The sequence below is a fragment of the Lissotriton vulgaris genome, chromosome 9 (assembly GCF_964263255.1).
Source record: "Lissotriton vulgaris chromosome 9, aLisVul1.2, whole genome shotgun sequence".
NCBI classification, from domain to species: Eukaryota; Metazoa; Chordata; class Amphibia; order Caudata; family Salamandridae; genus Lissotriton; species Lissotriton vulgaris.
In genome coordinates, this window is record NC_141697.1 from 517,963,360 (window position 1) to 517,978,290 (window position 14,931).

Sequence of the window (14,931 nt, forward strand, 5' to 3'; positions counted from 1 at the left end):
AAGACACATATGGGATTGGAATTAAATCGGGTTGCTTGGGTTTCACTTGTATACACATTATTCAGCCAGGAGATGTAGACCCGATCTAAGGCTTCAGCAAGGTTTTGGTTCCCTTTCAAATGTCACTTTCAGACTGCTCTCCAGACACAGCCTTTGGACGAAGTGATGGTTCTCCCAATAGGTAGCAATAGGGATGGCTCCAAGCAGGGATATCCAATACAAGGGTACAATGAAGTATGAGATCTTTGCACCTGACTGTCATCAGCCTTCCTGAAGACAAAAAAAGTAGGCCTTGTCCAGAAACATCCTCACGTTGAACACCAGAATAATCAGCAACCCTACCCTTCATCCATACCCATCTCTTAAATGGCAGTGCTCAGGTAGAACTATTCAGAAGTTCTTTGCTAACAAGGGCCTTGTAGAATTTCTGAACATAGCCTTATTTCCATCCTCTCCACTTTAGTGCCTGGGTCTTCATACTCTAGTCACAGGAATGCACACAATACACTTCGAAAGTCTGGGCAACCTAATCTCATACTCCATCTGGTGCCATACTAAACCGGGGGCCTTCAAATTGGATCCCAATGACCACAGTCTTGAGGCTCGCACAGTCTCTCTCTCACTCACACACATATATATGTATATATGTATACATACACACACATACCTACACACACACACACACACACACACACACACACACACTTTTCTTCTTCTACCATACGTGTGCTACACACATGCACAAGATGGTAGCTCAAGGTTTTGGTTTTCATAGTTGATCAGTGGAATTTTTAAATGGCGGGAGTCAATACATCTCCTCTCCAAGACACAGAGGACAAAAGTTATTATCTGTGGTGGTCAACTACAGATTTACAAAACCTGGCACGTTGTCACTACTGCTTTGTGAGTTACCCAAAGGACAGACAGTAGTCCACTCCCTACTATGAGGGCACCCGTGGTGCAGCCCTTTAATTCCTGCAGTATATATTTCAGGGACAAGCCTAGGCTTCAGCAAATGCACTAGGTTAGCGTCACACCAAGGTAAAAATATATTTCAGAACACCAGTTTCACATGCAGTCTGACAGGTGAACATGCCTGTTTACCATGCTGGAGACATACCCATCCCAGCAAGCTCTCTCCTTAGAATATTAGCGATTGCCCTAGTCGGAGTGTTCTGCAACACTCAAAGATTTTTTTTCCATTAACATGGCAGACTACAATTCATTGTAATACGCTAGTTTTGAGTCCATACATTTTCTTGCCAGAATGGGCGGATTCTTTCATTGAAATTATGAGAAGGCACAAAAGCATTTGCCAGACTACAGAGTTTTAACTTCAGACAGAAAAGAGAAAAAGTATCTGCAATAGTAACCTGCTGTTACAGTGATCATATTTTATCTTCTATTGTTTTAGGAGGGCCAAGTAAAAGGAATTCAGTTTTAGTAAGACTAAGGACTAAATTATTTATCACTCATCCATGCTTTCATTGAACAGAATGTGAACTCCAAGAAACCCAGATCCTGTCCAAGAGAAAATGAGAGTATGATGATCTCTGTGTAATACACATAACTGTGTGAGGATACAGAAAATTCCTGTAAAAATACATCCTTTTACCCAGGACGTCCGAGGCAGAGGAACAAACATGGAGCTCTGAAACCCTACCTCTAGTCCGCCCTGGCTACCATTTTCAGCATCTTCAGAAGAAAAGGGATCCTAGAGATATGATTGAAACAAATGCAAACTGCAATAGCTTAAGAGACCTTCTTAAACAAAGCTACAACAGGGGTGAATTCGCATGATCTCCTCGCCAGTCCACCTTTGTCGCTAAATCCACCTTTGTCTATACACTGATTCTGACTGTGCCAGTAAAGGTTCCCTTGCAGTCGCCCTGTGTTTAGCCGAGCTACTTGGCAAAGCAGTCAGCTAGGTCACACAAAGGAAAAATACAAGTAACCAAATCTGTCATATCAGACATAAGGCATTGGTTACGAAAATATGTTAAAGCACCCAGGTGTTAAAAGTACTTAGTACTTTAACTTCAAATGCTCACAGCATTTCCGGGCCTTATTTGACTAGGTTGGTACAAGAGCATACAACCAGCAGCTCAGCTGGCCAACCTTCCTCCTGCCCCTCCCAATCAAGAAATAAATGCATACTAAGTTAAGTCTTGAACAATTCCCATAAACTACTTCGTTGACGGAGGTGATAAAAACGTTTGTATAGCTAGACATAAAATAAGGACGCTCATCATGTATGCAAAAAACTGATTATACAGCCACTCCAGTATGGATGCAAATCAGAGGTATGTAGGAAAATGGGTAATAAATGTGTACATATATACAAGAACATTTCAAAATGAATAAGAAGTAACAGTTTTAAATGACTGTGCTCAGTATTTAAAAAAATGTATAGTCATTTATCAAAACAATGTTAAACCTAATTCAAACGTCATCCCCTTTATCACTACACATGCAAATCTGCAGATTTGTGGAGGAGGCCATACCTTTCCAAAGCTAGGCTAAATGGTATATATCCCACAAATAAAATGTCACCACCTTGCATTGTAAAGTATACTAAATAAATGTTTTAATGGTAGAACGTGCGCACATTCCTTACAAACAAGCTTGATTTTAAATTAGTTTTGATACGGCCACAGAGTTTGGTATAAACTTAAGACATTCTCAAAGAAAAGTCTTAAAATGTAATTTTTACACTGGAAAAAAACGTTAAAAAAGGTGCCTCCGTTTTTCTTTTAAATGATCTGTGGTGGTCCAATTTTACTCTAGCCTGTGATAGATTCCTCATTGGTGGACTCACTTGTCAAGCATCCTGTCTTCGTTCTGTGGTCTAGGACACCGGCACAGTCAACACTGTTTGACTGGCCATATTGAGGTAAAAAAAATAACAAAATATTGTCAGTGCATTAAGAAAGGCCAATGGAGAAACTATCGAGGCTGTCCAATAAGTCCAGCCTTAGCTGCCAGTGCTTCATTTTGCTGAATGTGGTACTCCTGAAATCGCATTGAGATTCGCTGTGTCATTTTCAAATACTTCTGCAGACAGTGCTCAGAACAGGTCATCTATGATAAAAAGAGAAATAGGTCAGAGAGGGATCACGCAGCATAAAGCAACCCACTATTCTAAAGGAATATTACACACAAATTCTGAGATCCGCTCTCAATTGTTGGTAGCGCACATTCTTAAGTGAAAATTAGTGACCGCCACGCTTGTCTTTACATGCATCAGGATTGGATTTTTGCACTGCTGGTCGGTTCAAGCGCGTTAAGGTAACCATGTTGTTCCTGCTTACACTTCATGATCTTTACTTAAATCTTCTTTTTAACAGCAGTCTGCGCGGCCACTCCCACCCCATCCTTGAATGAATATGACAATCGCCAGCTTTTGTTTGGTTTTGCATATCGAAACACCGCGTTTTATCTTTACATGTATCAGCATCTGATTTTTGCATTGCAAGCATTGAAAAGAACATTGCAGCTGCTACAAAGAGGCTCATTCATGTACTAAAATAGGTGTATTCTGTACTCCGGTTGCACTGTTGCTTTTAAAGGTCCCCTTTTCAGAGTTGCCATGACAGCGAGTGCAAATACGAACAAGCATTTGCAGTGCAATAGGTCTTGTATTGCTGAAAGTATGAGCCATTGGCATTGCTAATAATAATGCAATACCAATAGCTCAAACTTTTAGTAATGTAATGTTTTTTAGTAAGCTGTTGCATTGCAAATGCTTGTTTATATCGGACAAGCCTCAATACAGGGTGAGAGATTGGAAGAGAATCTGGTGCCCAAGCACCCCATATTGCAAGGTCTTCTATGCACCTGTGCATAAGATATGACAAAGTGGAATTTAGTACAGTTTCAGTATGGGACACCCTGAATACAGTGATGAAAAGACACAGGTTAGCCGAAGTAGCCTGCTTCAAGAAAATAAGGGAAACACGGATGCAAAAGTTCAAAGAGAACTTATGCAAAGCAAACGACATATAGGCTCAAAAAATAAATTGCAACACCTCTGGAGAAAGGTGGTGGCTTTAAGGGTATAGATTAAAGCAATGGATATTAGGCAACGTACCTCCAGGTGAAAATGGATACAAGTGATTTTTGAGGCAGGGAAAAAGTCAAGCAGGCTATTTGTTATCCTCCGCAAGAGTAAAGCAAAACAAAAACTTTTGAAACCGAGGTAAGAGTAGAGGGCAGATTAATTTATAGGGGAACGGTGGTGGTGAGTGTAGTAGTAGTATTATTATTATGATCAGGAAGGACTATTTTCGCTCTACAGTTTTCACCCTTAAGTTTAAATCACTATTCCACCACATTAGACAAATTATCAGAGTCATCAAAAAAAAACATTGTACCCTCAATCATGTACCCCATGACCTCCATACTGGTGATATGGAGGTCATAGGTGAAAACAAACAGTAATCTATACCTTTTGCTGTATACTAATAGTTCCAGTCATAATGCAGTTGGTTGAGAAAATAGTACTCAACCTTTCTCTTTTCTTGCAGAAGGAGCGATAACAGTAGGGAGTTGCTGAAGGAACAGTCCCACTGCATGGATTAGTTACACAGTATTAGATAGAGATTAACTTTATTCAGCAGTGTTGTTGATGAGGACTGAACAACCATTTCCCCAGAGTCTGAAGAATTTGAGCTTCAGGTAATTGACATGTGAGCGACTGTCCTAGAGATTGCAGAAACGACGAGTCCAATAGCCTCTGCGCTATCAGCTACCCCAAAATGTGTATTATGCCACTGTGATCTACAGGGTCAGAGCCTGAAAAGCATCTAGTCTCAAAGGGTTGTACTTTAGGGTCCACCAGATAAGCGACTCCAACTCATGTCCAGCAACTTTTTAGACAGATGGAGTTTAGGCTAAATGCAGTTTTGAGCCAGATATAACTGCAGACCCTCATCCTAAGTCGAGGCATGGGTACAACATGGAAGCAAGAGGTAAGAGTTACCATCTGAAAATTGTCCACCAACAACTAATAAGAGTCAGTATGCCAAATGTAATATCAGCCTATGATGCCTCTGTCTTTCTGAGATTATGAAGTATATATAATCTTTGGAGGGAAGCTTTATTGAATCTAAATCAAAATGACCGCCAGGGCTACCAGAAGGAAAATAGGCCAATCTGCGGTTTGTAAGTATTGGTCCCAAATTTAGCTACCTTTGTTTATTGTACTTAATCTTCTAATTTTAGTAGTAAGGATGTCTTTTGCCTTCTAATCCCAGCTCTACATCCAAGTGTGTAACCGAAAAAGGGGAAGGGGTGGAGAAAGAATCATATGAGAAGGCAACACCTGCATCCTTCCCGATTGTGGCAGGGTGATTGTAATTTTATTCATGTAGCGCCAACTGCCCCTGACGAGGCGTTGAAGCGTTTATTTGCAAGTAGCACGCTACTCCGGAACCCAAAAAGGAATAGTGGTGAATTAGTACATGGAAATTTGAGTTCATTTGTGCAGTGGACATGCGAGTCTGTTAGTTGGATTGAAAAGGATAAAGGAGGATAGAACACGGAAGAGTATAGAAAGTGTTTATTGGGAGATCATAGTAATAAGATGAGATTTTTTCATGAGTGGAAGGAGGAATAGATGAGGGAAGAATTTAGAAAATGTGGAGAAGGGTGAAGAGGAAACTAACGGGCTGTGGCATTAGTTGACAAAAGGAGAGACAGATGCTTAAATCGTCAGAGAGCTCAACAATTCTTTACAGTGATCACGTATCTTTTATATGAAAAAACATTTTTGGGCCTTGCTTACTGGAGAAGGCAAAAACCAGCCAGTTGGAAAAAATGGAGAAGGCAGAGTACAAGTTATTGTTGGTTAAACACAAACTCTGAGGGAAGCTCTTCGTCCACTGGAAGCTAGAAATAAAACACATTTGGTTATATTGGTTGTAAATTAAGGTCCTGAAGATAAAGGTCGTCAGACCCAATGTACTCTATATTGGTAAACATTTCCAGGATCGTATTTAGGGCAAAGAGTACGATCAGGGTTTTGGCAGTAACAACCGCTTACTTTAGTTTTAAGGGCTTGCCAAAGAGCCTTCCATTAGGGATATGTAGGTAGGCATCATGTAGGTCTGCCGAGAATAATCAAATCATGGGTGGAACCTCTGCACAGTAGTGTGCAAAGAGGAGTATCATGAATAAGTAACAGAGTTAGAATTTAGAAAGGTAGGACAGGTCTACTGTCATTTCTCTCTCTCGGGTTAAAACAAAGTAAAGACCTGGCCAGATGGGTTTCTCTGAAACCAATTCTTGAATATGTTGTACATCCAGCAGCTGAGCATTGAATAACCGTTTGAAATTATGGTTATGAAATTGGGGCCCCAGAGGATTAAACTGGGATGCAGCCTATAGCTTTGCTCATTTCACACCAAAAGCTTGCACTGTCAGACACATTTGCCCGAAAGAGTAATGCAAATATGTCTGTCTAATCTGTCAGAATGCTTTTATTTAATAGCAGAGATCCCTTCTTCCATTTTATTGCAGCTTAGAGGACATGGGATTGCAACTGATGTGCAAAAAGCAACACAGAGCAATTGCACACACGTTCTTGAGATTTCTCTATTTAACAACCATCTGGAAAGAAGTTCTTCTCATGGATGTCTTGGTCACACACAGAATCTCTTTAAATGAGAGACAAGAATGCCCAGCGAGCTTCTGGGTAATAGGATGACACCAAGGTTTCTTCCATCAAGGCTACACTACTAAATACACATTTTCTTAATTTAACAAGCTACCATTTCTGTGTAAGTAAATCAGTGGTTTATTCAATCAATGACCAATATGGGCAGTGGAGCTATTGAATAGCTAGTTTAATATTTAAAGGCTATTGTCTCAGATGTAAGATAGTTTTCAAAACCAAGCATTCTGTTCACAGTTTAATACAAAGCAACAGTGGAGAACATGAATAAAATGAGTGCCGGAACAATAAAAAAAAAACCAATTGTTTATGAACACTTAGCCAAACCACTAGGAATAGAGACAATCATATGGTGTTAATTCACTGACGTTTTGACCCCAACTTTCAGAAATCAGATGGAGTCATCTTCGGGAGGGTAGTTCGAATAAATATTGCCACTATTCAGGTTAAATTAGTAAAAAATATTTGAGCACATCCATCCAAAATGTAATAAAATGTTTGTTTAGTTCTGCACTATAACAAAGTGCTGCATGACAGCTCAACTTAGCAGTTTATCATTGCATAAAACAAACTTCCAGGGGTGCAATGCCCCACGCAATATGGTGGGACTTATGGTGGGGTTATGAAAGAGGTCCCTGACATGCTTTTTTATGTGAGACCTGGCTAAGTGAGGATATGGTGGTAGAGCCTAATCTAGCTCTACCTACCGGTTACTCTATCTGTTTGGTCAACAGGGAATCTAGAGGAGGGGGCATCGCAGTCATTTTTAAATCTTGTTACTCCAGTTTGTTCATTAACCTCATAGATGCTCGTAAACATCCCTCCCCAGTGCTGCGCTGTCCATTGGAACTAGTGCTGAATGGACGTCCAATGGTCGTGCGCAGCACTGGGGAGGTAGTGCTGCCGTCGGCCAACGCCCCGACGCAGCACTTAAGGGGTTAAGGAATCTATTGTGGGTTGCGAATGTGCCCGTTTCAGGATTTCCGTTAGTCCTCACTTAACTCTCTCCAGACTCCTGATATATCGACCCCCTGGGCCGGCTGCTAAGTTTCAAAGTGCGCTTTTGGATAGACTTGGTTCGCTGGTTGTGGGCCCGGCCAACTTCAGTATTTTCGGGGACCTGAATATACATCTTGACTTAACCCACGATAGTGAAATCTGCAGCTTTATTGCTGATATGGCGGCCTTTCAGTTAAAATAACTGGTATCAGGTCCCACCCACACAGCAGGGCATCTGTTAGACCCTATATTCTCCAATATCCAGTTCCCTAAGGTAGACAGGCGTACTCCTATGGGCTCGCTTCAACGATGCTGTAAAACCTGTGTTCAAACGTTCTTGGCGTAAACTGAAACTTGAGGAGTTCCATGACTTCCTAATCAGGAATCCCCTGGTCCCTCTATCCGACTCAGAATCGGACTACGGCCTATTCTGTGACTGGATAAAACTCGGTCTTGACTTTCTGATCCCTGTCAAATGGTGCAAGGGGCGCTCCTCCATCGCTAGTCCCTGGTATACCGATTCTTTGAGTATTCTAAGGAAAACTTGTAAAAGAGCCGAACGGGAGTGGAGAAGGGACTTTGATCCAGAGAAAAAAGTGTGTTATCTTAATACCATCAAGATATATCATAAAGCTATCTGTAAATCTCGCGCTGCGTATTACGCGAGTCAGATTAAGATGAGTCAGAACCCAGCCAAATGCATTTTTTTTTTTTTTTTTGAAAACCTTTATTGTGCAGAAATAGCAGACAAATACGGGCCTACAACCACCTGGCCGGCCACAAAACTGTGAGCACTGTTGCGAGCAATACGGTACATCGGCAGCAAGGCGACACTACTAAGCAAGCATTTGGAATTACACTGGACCATGCTGTACCACCGACGTGCAGGGAGATTGAGGTTTATTTTAAATTTTATAAAAACACATGAACAAGAGTTAAGTCAAGGAGAGCCATAGTCCAGTCCATCTCACTACAAAAGTAAGCAGTAACGTTCAGCAGGCGAGTTTCATGAGACACAGGAAATTTGCAATCAAAACATCAGAATCGCGAAGGTAACGACAGGAGAGGGAAGCAAGCACTGCGACGAATGCAAACAGGAACCCACCCAGCTACAAGCCAAACTATAGCCCGAGGACAGAAATAGGCAAAAAAGATGAAAGAAAAAGAGAACAAGGCCCATAGAAACGAAAAATTAACATATAATCCCCCCACCCTACACGCATGCAGAGGCTACGGCCTACCCCCCCCCCTTGCAGTGTGTCTGTCGCCCATCAGAGTACCCGAAATATAGAGACAAGAGACAAGAAAAAGGAAGAAAGGAAAAAAGGGAATCATCATAGAAAGCCTGAGGAGGGCCAATTACAGGTATTCCCAGGTAAACCCGCCATGCGATCCACCACCACCCCGTGAAGTAAAAGGGACAGTATCAACATCAGTTACATTATAAGACGGGGCGAGGCATACCAATTCGCACTGTTTAACTTAGAGTAATATGTGTTCCAACCGAGTCCCCGCCAGCCCTTCAGTCCCAGCCTTAATACACAGTTCGTCAGCCTTGGCCAGAGCGCGACAGTCCCCGCAGACACGGCGTCCGAGGGGGGCCAGATCCATATAGTGCCGGAAAACAAAATGGCCACCATCGATGAAGAAGAGGGAGGTAGGGACAAAATGGACGTCCATAATCAGCAGCCGAGCAGCAGGCAATCAAGAAAAGTACCCCCAAACACCAAACTCGAAATCCAGACCGTAGATGGAGAGAGGACATTCGGGAGGCAGTAGGCTCAAGGGGACACATTTGTAGCAACAGCAAGGGTCGGAAACCCACCTTCAGTCCCGAAAACAAAGTCTCAAGTTCCGTGGATGACTGTAACAATGTATCCCCAACAGAGCCACCGATCCGCCCAGCGCAGGAATTGCTGCATCGGAGGGCAATCTCCACCTCACCTTCAGCATCCGGCTCGTCAAACTCCCTTGTCGCGACTGAAAAGGTCGAATCCATTCCATGCCGAGGATCAGCCACCCGGGTCCGCCGCAACTGTTGAGCTGCTACGTCCAGCCGTTCCCCTAACTGACCGGACAGTGATCGCATTTCCGCCCTGAGCTCGACGAGCGCAGTAACAATGTCCCGGCAGGTCAGCTCCTTCTGGGCGCGAGGCTGTCTCTCTGTGCGCGGTGGGGCTTGCAGTGGAGCTTCCAGCCCGCCGCCGAGCAGGGAGACACTATTAGAGGGCGAGATCGCCCTCGCCACTGTAGAAAGGGCAGCCGCCATTCCGATCGATCAGGGGGTACACACAGGAAGAATGCCGACTCAGCCCCTGAGAGCGTAGGTTCCAGCCGCGTGGATCAGGCGGTTCAGGAGAGCTGCACCGAGGATATATTATCACCTCGCAGCGAGTCGGGGGCGAGTCATAGGGCGGTCCGTCTAATGGCCACCGCAGGTCAGTCTCCGCGCCGACCAGGGGGACAATAGCTGCAGCAAACCCTTCTCCCCAAGACGCCGATCTCCCGAAACGGGGCTCTCGAGTGCAGTGAAAGAAATCCGTCCAACAACCCCTGTGACGGCGTCAGGAAACAGGGAATCCACGCTTTCAGGGTTCCAGTGGGCGGCGGCCGTTCTGAGGGTCCACGGTGGCAGGGAGCGGCGCTGGTCTCGGAGCCCGGGTATGGCGGCCGACACCCGGCACGGCGATATCTCCGGGAATCTGGCAGGCAGGGACTCCGGAGGAACACCCAGGGCTTCAGTGCGGCTGTGGCTGCATTCCGCAGCGGCTTAAACACGGATTCACGGACAGGATATAGGTGCAGAACGCACAAGCTTGCGGAGCCGGGAATCGAGCGTCCACTCAGGTCGCCATCTTGGCTCCTCCCCCGCCAAATGCATTTTTAAGATCTTTCAAGACCTTAGGTCTAAGAAGATTTCAATGCCTGCAATATCCTCATTACAATGTGACGCTTTAGCTACCTTTTTTGTTGAAAAAGTATGTGCCATCTATCAGTCCTTTTCCTCAGCCTCCTCCTGTCCCATCCTGGTGCCCCCAGAGACCAGACCACGGCAGACTCCCTCGGTCATTCCACATATGCCGCTGGAGGAGCTTAGCCGGCTGTGTGGCAAAATTAAAACTGGCTCATTTGCGGATTCTCTGAGGCTCTCTCAATTTAGAGAGTCTTTTTCCATCTTTCATGCTCCGCTTTGCAACATAATCAATGCTTTCTTTTCCACTGCTAATGTACCGGCTCTCTGGAAGCAGGCTTACGTGTCGCCCATTCTTAAAAAACCCACAGTGGACCCATCTAAACCTGAGAATTTTAGACTCATCTCCCTGCTCCCTTGGGTGGCGAAGGTTGCAGAGGCCCATGTTAACAACGTGCTTACCCAACTCCTACAATCTGACGATACTCTGGATGTCTGTCAGAATGGGTTTCGATCTTGTCACAGCACGGAGACCGCTCTCCTGGCTACCTGTGAGCATCTGCAGTCCATTCTTGATGACGGCTGGAATGGTTTAGATCTTTTCTGACCGAGAGATCCTTCAGAGTGTCTGCACCTCCGTTCCTCTCCCAGGCACATCCCATAGATCAGGGAGTTCCCCAGGGCTCTGACCTGAGCCCGGTTTTGTTTAACCTCTATGTCCAACCTTTGGCTGCGGTCGCCAGGCAATGGGACCTTGTCATGGTCTCCTATGCCGACGACAAGCAGCTGGTGGTTACTCTGGTGGAAGGTTCATCACCTAATGCCTGCAGGTTTAGGGAGGGGATGGCGGCTGTGGCATGCTGGATGGCTTCCAATTGTCTGCAGCTCAACACCAAAAAAAACAAGGTCCTGCTGTTGGGGAAGAACGTTGATCTCTGGAACGAGCAGTGGTGGCCAACTGTTTTGGGCACGGCCCCTACGCCTAACACCTTGGTAAAAAATCTTGGGGTCTGGATGGACGCTCCCCATAGTTTTCGGGACCACACTAGGAAAGTTGCCGGCACCTGTTTTGGCCTGCTGCGAGGGATCAAGCCCTTAATCAAGTTTTTCAACCCCACTACACGCCAGCTGATTGTACAGGCTACCATTCTCTCACGCCTTGATTATGCCAGCTCTCTTCTACTTGGGGCTAACAAGGCCGAAATATGCAGGCTACAACGCGTTCAAAATGCTGCAGCCAGAGCGCTTGTAGGTCTCCCATGCTTCTGCTCCGCTGCTGATACTATCCGGAAGCTGCATTGGCTCCCCAAGGAGAGTAGTGTCCAATTTAAAGCACTCTGCCTTTCATTTAAAATTGTGAAGTCCACCCGCCCCAGCCTATTGAACAATCTGCTCATTTTGTGAAGAAGCGTGGCTCACTGGTAAGAGCGGCAGACTCTGAAGCAGAGATCAGGCCCGGGGGTTCAAGTCCCGACGCGGCAGGGTCTTGGGTTCAATGTCTGCGGACTCGATAATTCTCGCCTCGGCGCCTACTCTAATCATGGGTCCCACGCTGCAACTCTGGGCAATAGCTTGCTTAATCTCCACAACGGCCCCTACAACACTGGGATGCCTGGCTTCACCTTGGGGGTGCCCATGAGGGGCATCTCACAGGGAGAGCCAGGAAGGGTTCCACATCGTTATACAGCGCCGGGACGCCCCCTTGGGGCAGCTGTGCGCTTTACAAAATACACTACATTTACATTTTGCATGCACCCACACGCAGGCTACGGTCGGCAGACCGGCAGCTGGTCACTGTCCCTCGGGTAAAGCGCAGCCAGGCGGGAGGGCGTTCCTTCTGCTATTTGGCAGCCAGGCTATGGAACTCCCTGCCAGACCAGATCCGTGGCATGGACTGTTTACTCACTTTTAGAAAAGCTATTAAAACCTTCCTCTTCCCGGTAGCCTAAACCGGTGGTTTTCTGTTTAGGTGTCCTCTTGTCTGCGGCCTCTATGCGTTTCTTACCTTGTAGCTGTAAGCGCCGGGACGCCACTTCACTGGGGTAGCTGAGCGCTATATAAACTCTATTAACATTAACTTTTTTAAATTATATGTGGGAAATGTATTCATTGTATCTTAAAAGTACTTCTCACATGAAGCCATTGTGATTAAAGTATGGCACTGAATATACACTTCAATTGGTAAAGGACACCAAGAGAATTGCGATTCTCCTATTAACATGACCAGAGAATCTGGATTTCATTAAAGACACGGAGGCTGACATTATGCATTATCTTTTAATAGCAACTCACAGCAGCAGCACTACATCATACAGGATAAAGCTCTAGAGTTTACACAACAGTGAACTAAGGATGTATCCAGGAGATGATCTGCCTCTTTTAAAAGAATCGCAGCAGGAAAGAACTTCATAAAACGGAGAAATCCAAGTAGAGCTTGAAAACTTCAGTATCTCAAATGGAAAGGATCAGACAGTTAAACGGAATTACCTGAAAGGAGAAAGAAAGGATTAAGAACCAAATCCATAGTGAAGAGCCTAGAGAGCCAAAAGACTTCATTACATTCAATAAAGATAACAGAAGCATAGGCATAATAATAGAGTAACAACAATTGAAGTAATCAATAAGTTCATAAAAGACATATCAAAAGTTGTAAAAGGGAGGAGGGAGGGATAATGTCAGCCTCCGTGTCTTTAATGAAATCTAGATTCTCTGGTCATGTTAATAGGAGAATCGCAATTTCATTACAAGACCGGAGGCTACATTATGCATGTTCGTAGCCCCGAAGGACAACATCAGACATATATGCTCGATAGGCTTACAATAATGACGAGCAAAGGTGTTAGCATTTGACCAGTCAGCAGCTTTTAGGATATCATCCAGCTTACCACCTGACCAGAAGGATTTACTGGCCATAGCTCCTCTGATAGAATGTGCTTGAAACTTAAAGAGGTCAATACCAGCAAGGCTCATGGTAGACTTAACCCATCTAGCTATGTAGGTGGATGAAACCGGTTTAAAAGGTTTAACAAAATAAATTAAAAGTTAATTGCATCGTTAGGACGTAGGAGAGACATCCTCGTGTCATACTCATACAAGCAACCACACAAAGTTTAGGGAAACTGTCAAAATGAGGATAAAAGATAAAATCTGACATGGTTTTAGCTCTTCTTAGTAATTCAAACTTGACACCAAATATATCTTAACATCTATTTGAAATATCTAAGCTTCTGATGTCAAATACTCTCCTACAGGAGATTAAACACAAGAGAGTGGCGAGTTTGAAGGAGAGAAATTTTCTATTAAGGGAAGAGTTATCTGGCCAAGAACAAAAAAGGTCTAGAATACACTTGACATCCTAAAGGGTCTGATACTTAGGTCTAGGGGTCTCCTTAGCCTTATACTCTTGTGGACTCTACAAATGATAGCATTTTTACCTACCGATTTACCATTGATAGGGGAATGGTCCGCGGAGATTGCGGATCTAAAGCAATTAATAGTACGATAGAATAGGCCTCTGTCAAATTGTTCGACCAGAAAATTTACAATATTGACGACAGGAGCCTCCACGGGACCTGGACTCCTTTCCAGGCACCAATGAAACCATTTTTTCCAAATGAAATTATACCGAAGGTGTGTTCCGGTTGCCCAAGATTCTCTGAGAAGAGAGAGCTTTCGACGAAAGTCCAGACAACTCGTTAGATTGCCTGACACTTTCCAGGCAAGAAGGTTCAAATTCCCCTCGAGAATAAGATGATGATCTTCCCCGTCTGCGTTTGAGACCAGGCCTGGAGACGCTGGGATCAGAAAGGGAATGTCGCATGCTAGTTCCAGGGCTGTCGGGAACCAAGCATGGGACGGCCAAAAAGGAGTTATTAGGATCAGAAGGCATTCTTCCCTCCTGAGTTTCTGAAGGACTCTTTGAATCATGGCAAAAGGAGGGAAGGCATAACCCAGGAAGTGTGACCATGGTTGGAGAAAGGCGTTCACAGCAAGTGCGCCCGGGTCTGGCATCCAACTGAAGTAGTTGGGTAACTGAAGGTTGCCCAAGATTCTCTGAGAAGAGAGAGCTTTCGACGAAAGTCCAGACAACTCGTTAGATTGCCTGACACTTTCCAGGCAAGAAGGTTCAAATTCCCCTCGAGAATAAGATGATGATCTTCCCCGTCTGCGTTTGAGACCAGGCCTGGAGACGCTGGGATCAGAAAGGGAATGTCGCATGCTAGTTCCAGGGCTGTCGGGAACCAAGCATGGGACGGCCAAAAAGGAGTTATTAGGATCAGAAGGCATTCTTCCCTCCTGAGTTTCTGAAGGACTCTTTGAATCATGGCAAAAGGAGGGAAGGCATAAC

General features: G+C 44.6%; 1 protein-coding gene across 1 annotated transcript in view; it reads right to left on the minus strand.

Annotated features, from left to right (window-relative positions):
* Positions 1-2,562: 2,562 nt before the first annotated feature.
* Positions 2,563-14,931, minus strand: part of TIMM9 (translocase of inner mitochondrial membrane 9) — a 50,004-nt gene continuing 37,635 nt past the window's right edge. The window contains exon 4 of the mRNA XM_086937985.1: positions 2,563-3,081. Coding sequence (XP_086794111.1) covers positions 2,947-3,081 — 135 coding nt within the window. The 3' untranslated portion in view covers positions 2,563-2,946. The remainder of the gene's footprint in view (positions 3,082-14,931) is intronic.